The 21,635-nt window shown below is 43.6% G+C and overlaps 1 protein-coding gene across 3 annotated transcripts in view; it reads left to right on the forward strand.

Moving 5' to 3' along the window:
- The first annotated feature begins 2,357 nt into the window (after positions 1-2,357).
- Positions 2,358-21,635, forward strand: part of abca2 (ATP-binding cassette, sub-family A (ABC1), member 2) — a 47,091-nt gene continuing 27,813 nt past the window's right edge. For all 3 annotated transcript variants that reach the window (XM_030103882.1, XM_030103881.1, XM_030103883.1), the window contains exons 1-2: positions 2,358-2,673; positions 20,948-21,041. In XM_030103882.1, coding sequence (XP_029959742.1) covers positions 2,608-2,673; positions 20,948-21,041 — 160 coding nt within the window. In that variant the 5' untranslated portion in view covers positions 2,358-2,607. The remainder of the gene's footprint in view (positions 2,674-20,947; positions 21,042-21,635) is intronic.

Here is a 21,635-nt window from a genome sequence, read left to right on the forward strand (position 1 = left end):
CACACACTGACTGCAATGAGACATTGCTTTTAATACTGATTTTTTCCAGTTCCAATCTAGACTGTTCTAACTACAGTCACTTGAACTGTGACAGGTTGAAAAAATGCTGAAACTCTCACATATTAACATTTAGCACTGCTTCTGAAGAAGAATTAACTTTGCTTTCTCCTCTTGGGACTGGCTGGGGAGGGTGAGTTGAATTAGTTGGTAAACATTTGCTAATGCTAAAGTAGTTTGAATTAAAGCAGAACTGCTTCATCTTGCTGCCTGTGCTGCTGCAGCAACGGTTTCACACATTAATCAGTGTGAAGCCGATCCTGTAGTAAGTCCCTCCACAAAGTTGCAATGCTAAGATTGCAGCAATCACTGCAAATTCAACTAGTATCCATGAATTTCGCAAGACCTTGCAATTTTGTCAAAGTTGCGTTGATTAGAGAAAATTCCATGATCATCCATGATTCAGATATTGATTGAATTTAACATTAGTATATTTAAAAAAACAATTTTCACAAATAAACCATAAACTATGGAGCCTGATGAGCGATAGATGAGCCTCTATTCAGCTTGCAAGCCACAGTTTGAGCCACAGGTTCAGTTCAGTTTGCAGCACTTTGCTGCCCTCTACAGTCACAGAGTGTGATTACAAATTATAGTGAATGCTGCTGCAGGAAGAAGTTTAAAGGTGCCTTAAGGAGTTTGCACGTTTTATGCGAAACAGCGCCCCCTGCAGGCCTTGGGCGTAATGCAGCTTAGTGAAAAACTCGTCCCTGTGGCTCGCGTGCACGGAAGAGGGGGACTCCGTCTTCGCTCGTTTAGTAGCGCTCAAGTAAGATGTAAGTTTCTTTTACCTGGTGGAGTCTGTGTGGAGCTGTGGCAGTGCTAGAAGCCGGTCTGTTCTGACTTTCTGGAAGATCCTGCTCAGTTGTTGCTCACTAAGCATCTGGCGGAGTAATGGCGGGCATAATGAAACCTAACCAGCCAGAGCGCGCATTACGTCATTCCTTTCAAATTCTCCCCAAAAAAACTCTGGTGCTGGACTGGCACTGCAACTTTCAAGTGACAATTCAGCGCTGTTAGAGGTACTTGTAATGAATATGTCAGGGCACATTGTACACATCACTAAAAATGTGTAACATATTTATGGTGGAAAATAAGTATTTTTAAGGTAAAACTCCTTAATGCACCTTTAAAAAAATCATAATTCAATTTGGACCATTTGATATGATTATAAATTGAAAGATTCTATATTTAAAAGTTTTTGTGTAAAAAAAAAAAGTTTTCTGGAAATACGGGATTATTTCCATGTGATCAATGATATATCTGCATGTTATAGGACCTCCATACCCGGCACTTTCTGGTGAATGAAGTATCTAGAAAGGATATCTTCTTCCTTTGTGTATTATCTGTTAGTCTTTTATGTATTTTTTGTTTTAAAATTAAAAGTTTTTGAGTTAATATACTAACAGCTGTGAAACAATGTAAGGAAATGAGAATTACCTTATGTTTTCATCACGAGACACACTATGGTCACGGAAGAAGCAACTCATCCATGAAAAAACATACCGGTACAAACCACGTGTGGCCACTAGATCCCGCTGTGTGACAACAGACAGCTGCTGCATTGCCACAGAAAAACCTTCATCAGTCTGACTGACAGAGCAAGAAAAATGTCACCAAAAAGACAACTGCCTACACAGAAAATTAAAAATAGAAAACAAAGTGCTGTTTTTTTTTTTTAAATCTTTGTACCCTTGCTTGGTGGTATGTTGGCATGTAATTGTATATGTCTCTTTTTAAGGTTTTTCTTTTTTGGCTGTTTTTATGATTTATGAATGTTTCGGTAGTGATTTTTGTGTCGTTGTGCATTTTTCCGTTCATTCTGTCTTATTTGTTTATTTGTTTGTTTATTCATTTTATCTGTTTTGATTTTCTTGGGGGTCTCCTGTGTGGGTGTTTTTTTTTTTTTTTTTTTTGCATTAGTCTTGATTCATATTTGTGCCTTTGCTGACCATGTAGTTTTGTGGTGCTTTTATGTGAATTTTTTAATACTTCCTTATGTTTTTTTTGTTTTTTATTTTGTTATTTATTATTATTATTATTATTATTATTATTATTATTATTATTGTTGTTGTTATTATTACCATCGTTGTTGTTGTTGTTGCTGTTGTTCCCATGCGTCTCCGTCTCTCCAGCTGCTCTCCGGTGCAGAGCGCATGTGTGAGCGGAGCGTCAGCGCTGTTGTGCGCACTAACCGGAGCCGCGCTGCTCTCCCGTCCACAGACCGGCTGGGGCGTGCAGTGGTCAGCTGGGGCGTGCGCCAGCGTGTTCGGATGTGCAGTGGTGTGCTCGGCAGCGGGCGGCTACATGCCACGTCGTACCGCTCCGCCCTCCCCGCAGACAGCCGCTCGGACTCGCCGGTGCGGAGCGATGCCCGGCGCCTCCTCCCACCGCCGCTGCCCGGTCCGCGCCGAGACGCCACCGTGAGCCGCCGAGGCCCACACGATCCCCCCCAGGCGGACTCGGACGGGATGCCCTCGGACGGGGCTCGGAGCGGTTGTTGAAACCCAGCCCGCGCGCGCGCTCACGTGTTAGAATAACAACGCGAAGATGGGATTCCTGCACCAGCTCCATCTCCTCCTGTGGAAGAACATCACCCTGAAGAGGAGGGGGCCGGTGAGTCTGCTGGGGGGGGGGGGGGGGGGGGGGGGGGGGGGCTTATTTTATCTTATCTTATCTTATTTATGGGGCCAGACGGGCGTCGGTTCAGCCCCTGCGCTCCTGCTGCATTACCGCTTTAATTCACCTGTGTGTGTGTGTGTGTGTGTGTGTGTGTGTGTGTGTGTGTGTGTGTGTGTGTGTGTGTGTGTGTGTGTGTGTGTGTGTGTGTGTGTGTGTGTGTGTTAGAATAACACCGCAGTAAAGCTGCGTGACTGTCTCCGGGCGGCCGCAGAAGGGCCGCGCGCCTCCTCTGCGCGCGCCCCTGCTGTCTAACAGGTTGTTGTTGGTGGTGTTGGTATAGGTGGCATTGATGGGGCAAACAACAGATATGTCTTTGTGTGTGTGTGTGTGCGTGTGTGTGTGTGGTGGTGGTGGTGGTGGTGGTGGTGGGGGGGGGGGGGGGGGGGGGGTCTGGGCTGACAACACACTCCTCTGCACCACCTGATGCAAATCCTCCACAAAGTTGAGGGAGCAGAGCAGAGAGTCTCCACCCAGCCTGTGCTGCTCTGCTCACATTCACCTGGAATACCTCACTTCATCTGAAGAAGGTTTATTCAGGAAGAGAAACAGGGCTCCCACTGCATGGCTGAAAATACAGTTTTTTATTTCTAATGCTTAAAGAGAAAATATAAAGAAGAGAACTGCTTCTTGCAGCCAATCTGATCATATATTAGTGATCAATAATCTGATTTGACAAGATTATTGATAGACTGCAGGTAAAAATCTTAAGAATAATAAAGTCAGAAATGCTAATATCATCATTACATATGATCAAAATAATAAAAATGAAGTTAAAATGTTAAAAATGTTCAATGAATGAAATGAATCAAAATCTTTTGATTAGATTTGAAATGGGGCAAATAAACAAGAAATGCAAGGCTGGAATGTCACAGAACAATCCAATTTTCAAGAATAATTTCATAAAGAAAGAAAAGTCTCGGCAATTAAGTACATTTTAAGTCAAATGATGGTTACTTAAATTTAAGCTTAAATATGAATAAAGGTGTTTGAAATATTCCAAATTAGCATAGATGTTATAACATGTCCTTCAGATTTTTTATTGTGTGTGTGTGTGTGTGTGTGTGTGTGTGTGTGTGTGTGTGTGTGTGTGTGTGTTGGGTGTGAAAAATTAATAGAATTTAGCAAACTGGGAGGATTTTAGTTCTGGGTTTTAATTCAGAAATGAAATCAAAGCAGCTTTTTGAGTTATATTGAAGATTTTTGTGCTTTTAGATTAAATCAAAGCAAGTTGAAAGAAAAAAAAAGAGCTAAACTAAGATTTTGCCAATTATTCCAAATTTACTAGATGAAATTTGGGTCACAATAAAGAAAATTGTCTGAATTTTGTTGGTATTGAGGTTGATCTACTATAGATGAAGAAGAAATAGTTTCGAAGTTAAAGTTGAAAGTTTAAATTGAAGAGTGTTAAAAGAGAGTTTCATTTAAAAATAACAATAAAACTGCAACAGAACCACTTCTGTACAGTCAGCATCACCGGTCTGGAAACATGGAAGATTCCCCGTTAGCTTCAGCTTTAGGACCCTGTTTCAAATGGAAACATCTCGTTTTTGTTTTCTTCTTGAAAAACTTTAGCAGCAGTTCCACATCGAGCTCCTGCACTGGCTGAAATTAAAAACACGTCTCTGAATGCATGGTTTTCTATAGGATTGTGTTGTTTTCCTTCTCACACACTGATGTGTTTGTTGGGGAGTTTTGGGATGTTGACAGAAAGACACAATGCTTGTGTTACAGGAAGATCCAGCAGGTCAGAGGGAGCAGTGACAGATGACCACATTTTTCCAGCCTGCTTTTTGAAACTGTTTTTGGTGCCATTGAAGCTTTAATTGATGCAAAGAGTCTTACTGCGCCGTTTCATCATGCTTGATCCTTGCATTGTGATGCTTTTTCTTGCACATCCGTCGAGTCAAAGCAGCACCGACACCGAGCTGGGACTTTCACATTGACACGGAACTGTTGTGATTATCAGAAAAATCCAAATGTGAGACTCATTTTATTTTATGTTATTGTATGAAACCAGAGAAGGAAAAGTATATTGTTAAAAACATCTATATTAAAGACATACTGGAGGATCCTTGGAACCAATCAGAATTGTATGGTTCCAAATCGTAATTGGGCAGTCATAGTGTCAATCAATGTGGGAACGCGTTTGCGTGATGACTGAGGCCTTTATCATGTCGAGTCGCCACCTCTGTGCGTGCTCTGGTTTCGAGCCGCGCATGCGCAGAGCGTTGTTTAGGAAGTGACATGCAGTGCACCTCATTCACAAGTGGCTTGCTCCTCCCGCGAACACCTCCGAAGATGGCCAGCCACAAAAAAAGAACATTGTTCGAGATAGCAGAGGATAGAAGAAAGGCCATAGAAAAGAAGGAAGAACGCGTGTTTTACTGGGAGATTCCTTTACGAGGTGGCGGACATTCAAAGCACAAAAGGGATTTAGGACTGATCACGACGTGGGGAAGTTTCTGCTGGACAGGTAACATGCTGATGATCCCATTCAAATGTGTTTCTGTTGCATAAACACGTAAGACACCTCTTTACGGATCGTATTCTTATGGATGATTGGAACAAGAGTCCGACATGATTACAAATGTGTTTTAATCCTGTGCGGAAAGACGATGCTCCAGCTGCGCCGATGTAAACAAACTGACATGCGGCTGACGTGCGCGCTCCCACAGTCCTCATGGAGGGAGCCGCACATGGCAGTGCTCCAAAAATGGCAAATCAGAAATCAGATGTTGTACGAAATAGGCGGAGAATCCTCGAATACGTCTTTAACATGACACAAAATGTTCAGGAGTGATTGTAGTACCGCATTGTGCCACTAGGTGTGTTTATGTGTGTGTGGACCATAGATATATATAGAAACACTAGATGGCTCATGCGCGCTGTAACCCAATGGGGACTAACGTCGTCACATGGCGGCCATCTTGGTACAGGGCCGTTCGCTCACTCATCACACTAATGTCAATGGGCCATTTTCACAGCTCCACTACTTCCTGAAATTAACTGTGCACATTCATTTCCTGTCTTGCATTATTGGCCAAAATGATTAATCCAGGTGTGTCTTGTTGCAGTAATCTAAACCAGACACACCTGGATTAATCAGTTTGGCCAATAATGCAAGACAGGAAATGAATGTGCACAGCTATTTTCAGGAAGTAGTGAAGCTGTGAAAATACCCCATTGAGCGTCAACTTTGAAATAGCTATAGATTGCTCAATTTTCAATCGATTTTCAAACGACTTGGTTTGTTATAAACGTCAGACATGTAGGCATTTAACTGCATGCAAAAAGAAAAGTTGTGATATTAAAATTTAGTCTGCATCATAGCAACGTAACGTTAGTAATGAATCGAACTGTCTGTAAATCCATGAAGAATTCAGTGAGTTGAGTATTTTAGTTAGTGTAAATCACTCACCTTCCCTTAGATTACACAGAGCGCCCCAGAGTGGTCCACTGTACTAAGATGGCCGCCAGTGAACGACATTACTGACTCCGCCTTAAGGCATCTAGTTTTTATATGATATCTATGGTGTGGACAACCCACTACCCTTATGTAGTTCAGTCTAACTGTGAATCGTAAGTCTAAATCTAAAAGCATAATCTTGTCAAGAGGATCTATTAAAGAAAATATATTTTTATTGTTGAACAGTGAATAAGAACAACTTTTCTCTGGTTGATTGTATGATTGTGGCTCTGCATTTGACCTTATTCTAACATTTGTGATAAATACAAACATGTAAATAGACATTGAAATGTTGATGTTTTATGAATATTTGACATGATAAAGCACTTTTTCTTTGTCAGTTCAAGGTAAAATGTCAATAGTTAATCGAAAAGCTGCAGTGAATCAATGCAATTTATCTAAACAACTGAACAGCTTGTTGTCGTTCATAGAGTTTCATACCTTTTGTGACCACTCGAGGTCACTGTTTGACACCAGAATGCTGCTACAGCTCCATAGAAGAACCTCTTTTAGTTTTATATTTAAGGTTCTGGAAGTGCAGCTTCTGGACCAGGATTATCAGTAACATCTGGAGAGGTCCAGATAAAGTTGTGCCTCAGAAAAACTGAATCTTTCCCTCTTTGTGACACATTTTTCCTACAGATGTGGCTTCTCGTATAGAAAAAAAAAATAGTCATTGCACTTTTCTTTGACATTTTAAATTCTGTCATTTTCAAATTAGATTTATCCTTCAGCTTTGCCGAAGCTCTCTGGCGGCCTGTATAGGAGAGATGAACTCACAGTCTCTCATATCGTCATTTGACGAGAAACCCTGTGTGGACGTGAAAAGGCCCAGATGTGAGCTGTAATCCAACGTGGTGACCTCTGCCAGTCTGACGCTGCATATTGTGAATCCTTTAATCCTGTACAGCGTCTCTCATTAGCCATCAGAGGTCCTAAAGCCCGTCAGCATCTTCCATTGTACTGTTTGTGCGTTTTATCTGAAAGTCCAGGCTCGGTCTGCACTCTGCTGCTGGTGTCCTGATGGAGGGGTGAGGAGGAAGAGGAGGAGGAGGAAGAGAGGGAGGGCTATTTTTATCCCATCTACCTGCAGACTTCAAACCGGGAGGAGCACCGGAGAGCTCGTGCTGTATTAATAGCAACAGCTGCGTCATTTCTTCCTGGATTTATCGCGGCGCTGCTCCGCTCCGGCCTCATTAAAGCTGTCCGTCGGATGGATGGCGAGCCGAACCGGCAAGTCAGCACTCGGCTCGCTCCGTTCCCATATGCCGGTCCCTCCTGACCGGGTCCGGCTCGTGCACAAATCAGAAGTACGTCGTGGCCCGCATGAATTACGTATATCAAGGTTTTCTCTTTAAAAAAATGTCAAAGTAGTCAATCTTAAAACAAATAAGGCTAGAGAAAGTAACTACAGACATTTAAAATACATATAGAAGTACTCTAAAACTGCTGTATTGTATGAACTGGCTCTCTGGAGGAAAACATTGTTCTTGTCCATCTACTGGCACATTTCATCGTGGCTGTGAGCTGTGCCCAGTGGCAGCATTTCTGCCGTCGAGCCAAACAGAGCTCAAGCGTTTCATAAAGTTGCGTTTTCGGAGCGATGTCCAAATGTCCCACCTTGGGAGCTGTTTGAGTCACTTTCAGTGATTCTGAGTGCTTCTGTTGCTTAAACAACCCCCAAAATGCCGTGAACGGGCCGAAGTCGAGGCCGAACTCACTTTGAGCCTCAAAGAGCAGCAGTGGAACTTTGTTTTCCTTCGTTTGAGACGGGATCAAACCGAACTCCAGGTGTGAAAACCACATCCGCTCTGCTCGGCCACCATTACTCACAGTCACTGGATCCACCATCGCTATCAAATATTAAGCAGCGCCACTGTGAGGAAGTTAATTATTTCACTGGTGAGGTGGTGATCTGAGCCCTGGTTCATGTCTGGGTGTATTAACACATTTCTGTTGAGCGGATTCGAAGGGAAAACAGAGCGAATCACAAACTGAAACCAAAGTGGGAGCAGCTAGCAGAGAGTCTGACCTAGATCTGGTCTCTCTTTAAACGATAGTCTTACAGCGCAGAACCCACCGTCTGGGTATCTATGGAGACTGCAGAGAGAGCCAGGGACTGGAGGACACAGATTTAAAGTGGAGAGAGAGGGAGAGAGAGAGAGAGGGAGACACACAACAGGAGAGCATTCATGAGCGAGGGGATGAAGGATGAAGCTGCTGACTGATAAGAGAGCGTGCAAATCTGAGGCAGAAGGTTAACTGACAGCTAAATGAATTATAAATGCTATCTGTAGAGTCTAATAGAGCAGCAGCTGGTTCACGGGAGACAGGAGAGGTTATCTATAAATCCAGTGAAGGGCTCTGCTGCAGCTTCAGGACACTCGTCTGTTTTTAACTTCTGGTTGTCAGACTTCCTGATTATGATGAGTCCGTCTCGAAAACCTAAGCTTCCTTTACAGAAGCATGCTGAGATCAGCTGTTCTGCAGTTGTTAAGGTTTTAATTTAAAGTATTTTCGCGGACTAATGTGAAGTAGGGATGCGTCAACACCAGCAGAGACATTTGAACCAGTGGAGTTAGAACCATGTCGCTCAATATTTTTACTGCTTAGTGGCTCCAGCAGCACCAAGCTGTGCTTCATGCTGCATGCTAAAGAGTTTCAGATGCTCCAATCAGGACTGCTTTATAAATGAAAAAAGTAGAAGACATATTGCATCTACAGCAGTTTCACAAATCTCAATCCATTGACATTATTTTGTATTTCTGCCCCTTGGGGCATTTTGGAGGCTTCTGCTGAGTCATGATGTTTGAGGCCTGTAACATTGGGCTCAGTGTGGACCAGTCAGACATCTCAAAACAGGATTCCACACTAAAAGTCAAACTGCAGCCAAACTGCAAGCAGGAAGCCATCCAAAACGTGTCAGTGAGCTGAAGTTTTTCCCTCTAATGGGCTTACAGAGTTGAATCCATCACCATGTTATCGTACCTCCATCAGACATTGTGTATCTGGCAGGTTAACACTCCCAGCCTCCTCCAAAGCCAGACGCGTCCATCACTCAACTGTTCTCGCCATGTAACACCTTCTGAGCCCTGTGCTGTGGTTCATGTTACGCCAGTCGAGCCCACGCTTGGTGATGGAAGGCTTCATGCACCAGGTGGGATATAGAAACCAGCCTGGCTCACAGTTCAGCTGCTGCTGTTGATGCTGAATAATTGAATCAGTGGAGCATTGGCACCTTTTGGCACTCAGCGGCCATGGTGCTGATGCTCGTATCCTGAGTTGATAGGTTTAAGATGCTTCTGGCTCCCAGTGAAAGAAGTCCATCTGTTGAAGTCTGCAATTCTCCCTGCTTTCTTCTTCACTAACAGTGAATCACAGAACACATAAACCAAAATTAAAATGATGTAAGACATCAGAAATATCTTTAAATTCATAGTGTATCATTCAGTGACAACAAGTACATGTTCTGCACACGTCTGACAAAAACTTCTCATTATAAAAAAAGCTTTTGTCTCTTTACTTGAGTGAAACATCTTTTCTTCTCGGTTTGTGCTGCTCGTTGATGCATTTATCTTACAAGTGTTTTTTTTTTTTTTTTTAATGGGAAAGATCCATGACAATGTGTGATCACATGCACCATTCATACATATAAGAACTTTGTGTCCAATAAACTCTTTGTTTAAAACTGATTAGGGTTCTTTTAATCCCTGTGAAACCACTTTCTGATTTCTGGCAGAAGCTCCTGGTCACATTTCAGTGACTCTCCTCTCATGTAATGCAGATGCAATTTAGTAGAAAGGCCTCTGCAATCAATTTTCACTCCACCGTTCACAAAAGCAGACAACTTGGATAGTTTGGAGACAGAGATCCATGAGTGTGTATTCCATGGTTGACCTGCTCGGTGCATGGATGCTGGTGGCGGCTTCATGTTGTGCGGATGCTGAAGAGAAACGCTGCTGAGAAACAGGAGAAGGGTAAACGAAAGCGAATATCTTGAAGAAAATCTGTCCCAGACAGCAGAAACCCAAGACCAGGGGGCAGGGGGACGTGGGTGTGTGGGGGTGAGATTGTACACCACAACTTAAAACTGAGTCAAGACGGAACTGGAGAGGCATCAGGAAGTTTCAGCTCAACTAAAGTTCATATGCAAACTCATCAAGCAACAATGATGAAGACAAACTCATATCTGTAGAACAGCTGTGAAGAGGTTGAGAGGTTCACTGTCATCTCTTGACTGTGTAAGTTGCAAACTTGCCCTCGTGAAGGCTGAAGCTGAAGGCTGCCCCAGTTTTTAGGTCTGGTTACTTCTGAATGCTAACAGGATCTCATTATTTGCAGATGATGTCCCATGTTACTTAGAGCCTGTATATGTGTTTTCGAGTGAAAACAGAGCTCAAGGGGGACAAGGCACTGAAAACGAAGCATTATGGGGAAACTTTTATCAAACGCTGCTCCTGCACAGCTGCATCACAGCCATAGTCAGCAGTTCTTCTGCACATGCTCAGTAGATGGACAAGAAGAACAATGTTTTCCTCCACAGTGTCAAGACTCTCAGTCCATATTCTCCTGGACTTTGCAGTTTTATTGTTTAGAGATACAAAGGTATCAAAGCCGCAGCTTTCACCAGTCCGACATTAACATATTAGTTTATAAAACAGCTGCAATTTTTTTACACACCAGTTGAGATGCCTGTCATGCACGATGCTCATTCCACCCATTGGAAGCAGTTTGACGTTCAGTGCCTTTCTCAAAGGTACTTCAGCATGTGGACAGATAGGGAATCAAAGTTGCAACTTTCCAATTGAGAGACGATGCAAAAAAGATTGTTTTTTCCAGAAGCATTGTGTAAAAAGAGTTGAAGACATTCAGTTTCACATGTTAACAGTGAGAACTTTTCTCCTCCATCTGGGAAAAGATGTGAACACTAACTAGTAACAGGTAACACAGCGGTGAAACAACGTTATGAAATCCTTCTTACACATCCTGTCACTTGATGAACTTAAAAAAGCTTTTTGCACCACAAATATAACCAATTTGAAGGGGTGTTTGCCCTTTCTCAGAGCATGAAGTGGAGATAAAATGTTTGACGTCATTCTTCTATAAATGTTAAATTTCAGGATAAGTTGCTGAGCTGTAAAATGGAGCGTTTGTTGATTTGTTTATTACAGGACCGACTTCAGCTTGAATGCAAGCATGTTGCCTAGCAGTCACGTCTCTGATGGTCACGTTCCAAGATTAGCAGCCAAGTTAGCGACTTTGTGGCTAAATTTAGCAAGTATTTCAACAACTGTAGGAACTCTTATTCTATTATTCTATCTGTCTGTCTATCTATCTATCTATCTATCTATCTATCTATCCACAAAAACCCTGGTCCAATAAAAGCACATAAGTACCACACACACACATACACACACACACACACACACGCACACACACACACGAAACGGAATGCCTTAATGCTCTTTGTTTGAGGCCCATTTGAAGCAGGCAACAATTGAAGTTACATCATAATTTAGTGTAATCTAAGGTTAAAAAAGTGTATTACAGGCATGTTGATTAAAATTCCTGGCATATAGTTAGTCATTTTCATTAAAATTAGCATTTTTCAGTGAAATAATGCTTGTAAAAAGAACATTTTGAACTCCTCTGCATGGATTGTATCTTTTTTTGTTGTTGTTAGCTGCATATAATCCTGGCCAGTTTCAGTGTAAGTGATTTGAATCAACTCTTTATTATTTGCAAAGCCTTTTCAATAGTTTATTTTTCCAATAGTTTTTTTTTTTCTTTTTTAACTCTTTTGATTCTTTGGACTGCTGATGCAAATTGTTACTTGAAAACATTTCCCTAAGAAATGATCCAATTTTGCGATTTGTTTTTCCTTTCCCATTTCCCAGTTGCCCTCGAACGCGCCGTCAGATTTAGGTGTGCTGCAGTGTAAAACATGCAGGATGTTCACCATCCATGCCCACGATGGGACACTTGAGCTGTAAGAAATTCCCCCACCATGGCTGAAAGCTCCCAAAGGGTCTTTTTCCTCTCTCTTTTTATTAATTAAATGTTTGATTTTACCTAAATTTCAGTGCCTTTCGAGCTGAGACTGGCGACGCCTTGGAGAGTGCAGGCAGCAGCACAGAGGTCATTTCTAAAGCAACAAGCTGTCCTTTGTCTCTTCATCTCATCTATGGATTTAATCTAAGCTGGTGTCTCTGGTGCACGTCCCAGGAGGAAGGAAGAAGCATTCAATAATTCATAGGCTGTCTGCGTCCCTCTCATCCTCCTCCTCCTCCTCCTCCTCCTCCTCCTCTGCTGCTGTCTGTCCGCCTCAGCTAAATCCGACTGGCACAGACTGGCAGCCAAGGGGACTGAAGGACTTTCTGCCAGCAGTCGTGCTCTGCCCGAATGCTCCATCATGAATACAGCTTTTTTTTTTTAACTGTGTGGATGGCCCATTTGGTGATTGTGAGCAGGATTTGTCTTAACCGGACAGAAAAGAAAGAAAGGAAAAAAAAAAAGCCATCAGCTTCAAATCAAAACCACATCAACAACAGTAATCCAGCTGCTGCAGCTCTTTTCAGGCCCAGTTAGACCACACCTCCACACTAATCCAGGCTAACACATGCAGACTTTCTGTTTTCTCACGCTTAATTGCACGATGTGTGTAAGTGCACTCAGATAATGATTTGACTGAACGGAAAAGCCTTGACGTCGGCAGTGCGGCTGTTTTTCTAATCTCAGATACTGCATTAGTGTTGAAAAGTTCTGCTGAGTCAGCAGATCACAAGCAGCATATTTTTACTTTATGAGGGTTAAAAAAATGTTTTTTGGCTCGTTTGTGGTTGAAGACTTTTTCATTAGCCAGCAGCGCCTCCTCCACCTTCTGTCTCTCTCTCTCTCTCTCTCTCTCTCTCTCTCTCTCTCTCTCTCTCTCTCTCTCTCTCTCTCTCTCTCTCTCTCCCTCTCTCTCTCTATCCTCTTTCTGTAGTCTCCTCTCAAAGCTCTGCTTCCTACGGTGGCCTAAACCGGTCAACGGCATGAAAAATCAACTCACATCAGCACGAAACACACCAATATACAAGATATATGTTTTCACTGAACATTTACCTGTGTGTGTGTGTGTGTGTGTGTGTGTGTGTGTGTGTGCGTGCATGTGTGCGTGCGCGCGTCCTGCAGGGAGAGCCACCTGTTTCCTGGGCTTCACCCCGCAGCCGACCACAAAATGCTGAGTGCTGCTCTTTCTCATCACTCAAAGCTCTTGTTTTCAACTGTCACTGTTTCACCAAACTCCTGTTCACTGAAGGATCAGTTTCCCAATCCTGAACCGACTCAATTCCTCTGGCAGCAACACGAGAGATGTTCCGCCGGACTGTTAGATCTAAAGGTTCCGGTTGGTGTGTGTTCACCAGTCCACTCACTTTTCTGTTTACGGGAAGGGACGAGGCGGTGAGAATCCGAGGAAGCTGTCTCTTCTGTTTGTTTATGTCTGCCGAGGGTTGAAGTGTTTGCTGCTTGCAGATGTTTATATAACCCTGAGAACGTTTGTCATGAATCAGACACACACACACACACACACACACACACACACACACACACACACACACACACACACACACACACACACACACACACACACACACACACACACACACAGTTTCTTGTTGTAAACATATGGGCCTCCAGTCACCCAACAACAAGCTTGTCCGCTGTCAGCTGTTAACTGATCCTCAGTTTGCTGCTGTCTTTCTCATCGTGAGCTAACCAGTAGCATTAGCATTATCCGGATCCATTCTACAGTCTAATATATATCGTCCTCTCAGTCACTTTACCCTCTCAGTTCTGCATCGAGGTTGTATGTGAAGTAGTTTTCTGTCATAACACTCGGGGGATCAGTTGAAGCTTTTGTTTATTCTCAGGTCGTAATGAGCACTTTGGCTTAAAGATCAGCAGCGACTGTGAAGTTCAGCCTGGGGTGGAGCAGAGCCACGAGCTAGCTTCCTGCGCGGCGTCATCCAGATTACGTGCATAGCATTGTGAACAACACCCAAAATCTTTTTTTTTTTTTGTGCATGGAGCATAAAATAGGCTCAAGCTGCACTAATTCTCACTGCTCTTATTGCCTTGATGAGGAGTGTGTCAGTAATCCTCAGTTAGCATTAACTGTAACATGTCTCACTTTAAGCAGCATTAGCTTTAGCTCCATACACTTTACCTGGGATCAGCATTAGCTTTCTCAAGCAAAGGCTAACTTCCCTTCATCGTGGAAATAGTGTTTACTAAAGCTGTTCCCACAAGAGGTACGATTTCACTAAACTCCTGTTTGCTGGAGGATTAATCCAGAACTAGCTGAAACAAGAGGGATGTCTTTCTGTAAGCAGCATTACCTGTAGATTATGATTTGAAATTAACCATCCATCACTCATAGCAGCTGCTGTCCTGTATTATCAGTCCACATTATTGAATTTTAGGAACCATGATTGGATTTGCTGCCCTAGCATGACTCTTTAGAGCCCCTTGGGTTTGGTCACATGTCAGAAGATAATCTCTAGAAAAGCCTCTGCGTCCTACCTCTTCAACATTTATTCTCTATGTCTACGTCTGATCAAACTCCTACAGTAACAAGTAATCACAGAATCCAGGCTTTCCAACACACAAACAAAGCAAATGTGTGTGAGCAGATCCATGTGTGGGATGAGAAAAGCACGTTACATAACCCAAAGACTGGGACTTGTTATTTTGATGCAAAAATTGTTTTTTTTTGTTTTTTTTTATGACAGAAATGGATGTTCAATAGGGAAGAACATAATAAAGAAAGCACATTACAGGTAACAGAGAAGTAAAGCTGAATTCGAGAGAGTGAGAGCTGATGACTGACTTTGATCTCCTATTTCTCTACATTAACATTACAGCTGCTAATTTACTGTAATCCTCCATTTTCATGAATTAGTATTAGAGCCACAGCCTCACTATGATTATCAATTTGACACGTTGGCATTAGAGCAGCTGACACACTTGGAGCATTGCTAACGTCATTTAGTGTGCAGCTGGATTTCCCTCCTGTCTGAATCCGTGCGGACCTCCATCTCCTGCCCCTGACTGTCAATGAAAACCTCATGGGGACGATGCAAACTGCCATCAAACGGCAACAAGCACACCTGAGCGACGACCTCCGCTTTGTTTGTTGTGCCTAAAAAGCTTTAATTTCCGCCACTGAAGCGAGCTTTATCAGGCTTTTGCTAATCCAGCCCGCAGACGGAGTGTCCTCTGGTCCTCTGGAGGACAAGTCCTCGCCGCCTCCAAACTGCACCGACCGATCAAATACCTCAGCGGGGATAAATCTGAGTGCGTCTCTGTTTATTTTGAGGCGAAGTGGCCCTTTAAAGGACAAGCGTGATGAGAGGACGACGCAGCCAGGCTGAAGATGACGCATCCATCCAGAAGGAGGGAGTCATTTCCCCTGGGTGGGGCAGGAAAGGGGCTTTTAGTCGGGGTTTACTGCAGCGGGGATTAAAAGACGAGGTGGTGTCGTGTGATGACTCTGATGGACGACCATGAAGAGTCTTAACTCTTCAGTCCCACTCTGGTTTTATTTACATTCACTGGATTTTAAAATACTCTTAAGACCACCCATTCACATGCCATTTGAGGAGAGAATACATTGTTTTTGCATTTTAGTTTCAGGAAAGCTGCTCCGTGCTGAGCCAGTCGTGTGACTGCAGCAGAGCTGTGCCAAGTTAGCACGCAGCACCGAATCAGCTCGTCACAACACGTGATAATGTTTCTACTGCTGCTGGACCTCAGCAGTACGGTGGCCATCTGTCCCGGTGCGCACAGCGAACCAGTCCCCTCCCCCACCGTCCCGGAAGCCGAGACCGCGCTACGCCGGGCGATGACCGAGCACCAGCGAGTCGCCCAAAACCCAGCGGCTAAGCTAACAACCCCGAACGACCCGCTCACACCCGAGCACCACCAGGTGGGACGGGATCCCAACCCCCGGGACGAGACACTGCACGTTCCAGACAGAACAGGACAGGTGGATACCCCTACCTGAAAATATAGAAAAATAAATGTATGTCTGCCTTCTGAAGAAACAATGGAAGATGGAAGTTTTTTGGAATTTTTTAACTTAAACAGTTGTATAATGTTACCTGTCATGTTTAACTTTGACAGAAAGTTAATACCTACATTAAAAATAAACTTCTGATATCCTTAATCTCACTTAAAAGTGGCAGGGAACATTTAAAATTCACTGCAATAGTAAATCGATTTGTTTTAAATCGTGATATTTATATTGATATCGATGGGCGTGAAAAAAATATGATAATAGGACTTTTTCCCATTTCGCCCAGCCCTTTTTGACACTTTTACAATTTGTGGTAAAACTTTACTGAGAAATACATATGTTGAGTTCATGATGTATATCAACATCCTGAGAAAAACTATGGAGATATATGCTTTGGGCCATATCGCTCAACCCTGTGAACAGAGGAGAAATCAGACTTTATACAGCCAAGTGTTCCGAGAATCAACATAAACAGCGCGTTCAAACATGAGGAGGATAAGAGCTGATTTAGGAGAGACGCTGTCAACTCCAGCTAAAACGTTGAAAAGGAAGCGTTGATCTATGACAAACCTCTTTATGGCCAAAAGAACTGCTTTTGTCACTTTCCACCAATCGCCTACTCGAGGCGAACGGCTGAAAATTGGCAACCTTTCACTGCAGAAAACTTCCCTTCCGCTCTGATCGAACGACCTCTACTTTATCGACTTTCCTCCAACCACAACATCCTAAAAACCGTGTTTGATTCTCCTCTTGGATCACTGTCCAGGAGCAAACGGCAGACTTTACCTCCACATCCTCACAGCGCGCCCTGAAACGTGCTGTTATTGAGCCACATGCGGTCGGCCGTGGCAGCGTTCTGGACCGGGTCCCGCCCAGCGGTCCCTGAAGCCTCCGTCCTCCTCCCGCTCTGTCATGATCGGCCTCTTGATTAATAATTGAGCTGCAAATGAGTGGTGAGCAGCTGCTTAATAATACATCTGCAGCAGCAGAGTTACAGGTCCTTTTGTGTTTCAGAGGCGGCTCAACGCGTGGCTTCATCAAAAAAAGAAAAAAAAAATTCCTGCATGGGTGTGCATGTGCAACGTGCACGTGTTTGTGTGAGGAAAATGAAACCGAACCAACATGTTCTCTCAAAGTTCATGAACGGGTCACCATGAACCATCACAACTTTCTGATGACGACACACACACACACGCACACACACACGCACGCACACACACACCGCTCACCTCAAACACAAGTTTTTAGGACCCGTTTACATGACAACATTTTTAAGCGACAACAGAACATGGTTGTGTTTTGGTGTCTGTTTACACAGCGGAGATCGGAGCCACTGAAAACGCTCCTAGGCAGGAACTTTTTGAAAACACTCTGAATCCGTCTCCGTGGAAACGGGGGGGAAACGCAACTTTCCTGAAACGCTGCTACAGTTCACAATGGCCGGAGTTCTGCACATGAAGGGCAGACACAATCTGCACTCTATATCTGCAGAAAAGGTGTGAACACTCAAATCCCAACTGAAATATATGGCTTCAATCAGCTCAGTGCAACATTTAAGCTCTGTGAAGCTTTCTACAATATTAAAATAATATTAAAGTAACAAAGTAACAATTCATGTTGCGGTCTTGGTCTTGAAATCGATCTCGAGACGATATTTTCAAGCTCTTTGTCTGAACACTGAAGGTCTTTGTTGCATCTACAGCTTTGATATCCACATTGAGGAAGGACCACACATTGGTTACATCTGTCTCTACTGTCTTTGTTATTTTTATTATAGCTACTTCTAGACAGTTTCCGCTCACTGAACGTTACCTTGAAGGTGCATTAAGGAGTTTTTCAACTTTAAAAATACTTATTTTCCACCATAAATATGTTACACATTTTTAATGATGTGTACAATGTGTCCTGACATATTCATTACAAGTACCTCTAACAGCGCTAAATTGTCACTTGAAAGTCGCAGTGCCGGTCCGGCACCAGCATTTTTTGGGGGAGAATTGGAGAGGAATGACGTAATGCGCGCTCCGGCTGGCCTGATTTAGTTAGGTTTCGTCAGGGCCGGCCCGGGCTTCAGAGGCGCCCTAGGCGAGCCCGAGACGAGCGCCCCTTGGGAGCGTGTTTTTCGCGCGGTCCCGACATTTGTTGAGCGGGGGCGGGGGCGGGGGGGGGGGGGGGGGGGGCTGAGGAGCGATGCCGAACAATACCGATCAGTGCCGGGCAGCGCCGAGGACGAGGAGCGCGGTGCGTCGGACCGCTGCACAGCGGGGCACACGGAACACAGAGCGTCGTGGCGCCCCTTGTACGACCGCGGCGCCCCCCTCGGGACATGGCGCCCTAGGCGGCCGCCTAGTTCGCCTATGCCTAGAGCCGGCCCTGGGTTTCGTTTTGTCCGCCATTCCTCCGCCAGATGCTTAGTGAGCAACAACTGAGCAGGATCTTCCAGAAAGTCAGAACAGACTGGCTTCTAGCACTGCCACAGCTCCACACAGACTCCACCAGGGAAAAGAAACTTACATTTTACTCGAGCGCTACTAAACGAGCGAGGAAGGAGTTCCTCTCTTCCGTGCATGTACACGGACGCAAGCCACAGGCACGAGTGTTTCACTAAGTTGCATTACGCCCAAGGCCTGCAGGGGCCGCTGTTTCACATAAAACGTGCAAACTCCTTAAGGCACCTTTAAAGTGTTACAACAAAGTCACAACAAGTCACAACAAAGGAGGATATTTACGACAGTCAGGTGGATATCCTACCATATCATGCCAACACCTTAGAAAACTAATATAACCTCTATTATATGACATGGACATGAATTTAATAAAGGTTGACTCAAAAATGAAACTATAGAAACGAGAGCATTGGTCTTGACTCCTTAAGGTGTTAATGTTGGACTCCTCTTGACAGCTGTGGAATTTAGTGAAACACACATTTTTAAAAACAAGAGAGCTGAATGATTGACAGTCTGCAGGGTGTTTGACCTCGTGTGTGTGTGTGTGTTTGTGTGTGTGTGTTTGTGTGTGTGTGTGTGTGTGCGCGCAAGCTGCAGAATCCTTCACACACACTCCCACAGAACTCCAGTGATTTGTTATTCAAATCACACATTTGAATTTCTCCTCCGAAACACCAGAAGCTTTTCTCTCAGAGATCCTTGTGTGTATGGGTGTGTTTCTGTCTTTGTGTGTATGTAATTGTATGTGGAAGTGTGTGTAGTTTTGTGTTAGTGTGTATCTTTATGTTGTGTTGCGTCTGTGTGTGTGTCTGTGTTGTTCTTTGTATGTGTATTTTGTTCTAATGTTGGTATAAGTGTATATAAACGTGGATGCATGTATACGTAACTGTGTGTGTGTGTGTGTGTGTGTGTGTGTGTGTTTCTTTTTCTCTCTGCTCCTCTCTCTGTATGTATCTTTTGTTGGTGTTTTTGTGTGTGTGCGTGAGAGTATCAATGCTCTCTTGTCTCCTATCTAAATGGCCCGTTTGTCTTCTGTCATGACCTTCACACACGCACACACACACACACACACACACACACACACACACACACACACACATACACACACACACATACAAACACACACGGTCGTACAAAGACGTTATGGTTTCTGTGGTTCTGTGGACAGTGGAACAAGAGAGGACTAGAGGGCTATGCTGTCATATTCAGCACAAACACACACACACACACACACACACACACACACACACACACACACACACACACACACACACACACACAGACACACAGAGTCCTCCTGTTGCCTGGTTGTTGTCGCACTGTTTTATTACAGTTCATGGAGGTGAAAGTCGAGCCGGCTCAGTAAATCTGAGTAATGAAGGAAGTTGACAGACGACAAGCTGCTCTTTGTTGAACTGCATTTAGATGTGAAACCACAAATAATGTGACGTTTAACCGTAACATGCTTTGTCTTGCGGCATACGCAGAAGAACGGCTCCCCTTTGGCCCCCGGCGGCTCTCGTTACACACAGATTTCACTTCCTGTGTCAAACATGGAGAAGCGGTTAATGAAGACATTTTCACAGTGACTCTAAAGGAAACCTCCACATCCTGAGCGGCTCAGTGGAAACACCTTTTATCAGCTCATACAGCAGAGTCCTGTCCTCCATGGTGTTGAGTTTTAGCTGTCCCTTTACACAGCAATGGTGCCAACAGGAAGTTTGTATGTAGGAATATGTACAAACATGTACAAGAATGAAAAAACAAGACTTCTCCTCCTCCGCCTCCTGATGAATGTGTCCTGGTCCCTGCAGTCTGCTCTGTGTCCAGTCCACAGGCAGACTAATTGAATCTTAAGACACTGACAGTATTTTTCCTCCATGGGGAATAATGAAAGCAAAGTAAAAGGGCCTCATGTTGAAGTGGCTTATACACTTTGTGACATTGATCGCAGATTAAAACCTCAGACCGTGATCAGCACAGGGGAAATAGCAGTAATTCATTACCGTGACCAGCTGCAGATTGTTCCAGCAAATAAAAAGGTGGGTCAGAGGGCAGGATCTCTGGTTTAATTTTTGGTTTCTGCTGACTCATAACTAAATCAGAGACGGAGGGACAGAAGCTCCTCGTGTCAGTCAAACAGTAGGTTTGGGTCAAAAATCTCTCAGAGAGCATGAAGGTTTTTCTCTGTCTCTTCAGTATCTGTAATAATTTGATTCTTTTCTTCATCCGCAGTGGGTGCTGGCCTTCGAGATCTTCATCCCACTCGTCCTCTTCTTCATCCTCCTGGGTCTGAGGCAGAAGAAACCAGCCATTCCTGTCAAAGAAGGTATGAGGAGAAGGTGCATCATGGGTGCAGACGGAAAACACACAAATCACAGTTTAGACCTTCTTTCCTGTCAGAAATCACATTTCACTGGTGTCTGATATTTTCTGTATTTATCTGTACAATATTTACAACATTATCTTGCCAGGACCACACAAAGAACAGAAAATCTGAAGGGAGAAGTGTTTTATCAAGCAATCCACAATCAAGAAGAAAGTCTGAGCTGAAGTTTGAACTGTGAGATTACTGTTTACCATAGCAGTAAGTAGTGATAAATAAAAATTTGCAAGATCGACGAGGTGTGAACTTGTCTTCTCAAGTTTTCAATAAGAAACCATTCTGTGTTTTTAAAATCCAAACGTTAACGATTAAGTTTAAATAATCTTGTATTTGTTTTGAAATGTAGATAAAGATAAAACACAGACTCTTGTCATTATACATAGCATATTTTAACAAAACTATTTTGACAATAAATCTCACATATTCAGTTGGTTTCATAGTGGAAAACAGATTCCTGTATTAAGATTGAATAGCCACAAATAAGGTGAATTATGTTGAGTTTAGTCAAAATTCCACTTTGGTATCACAGAGGGAATA

Source organism: Salarias fasciatus, chromosome 12 (genome assembly GCF_902148845.1).
Source record: "Salarias fasciatus chromosome 12, fSalaFa1.1, whole genome shotgun sequence".
In the NCBI taxonomy this organism is placed as follows: Eukaryota; Metazoa; Chordata; class Actinopteri; order Blenniiformes; family Blenniidae; genus Salarias; species Salarias fasciatus.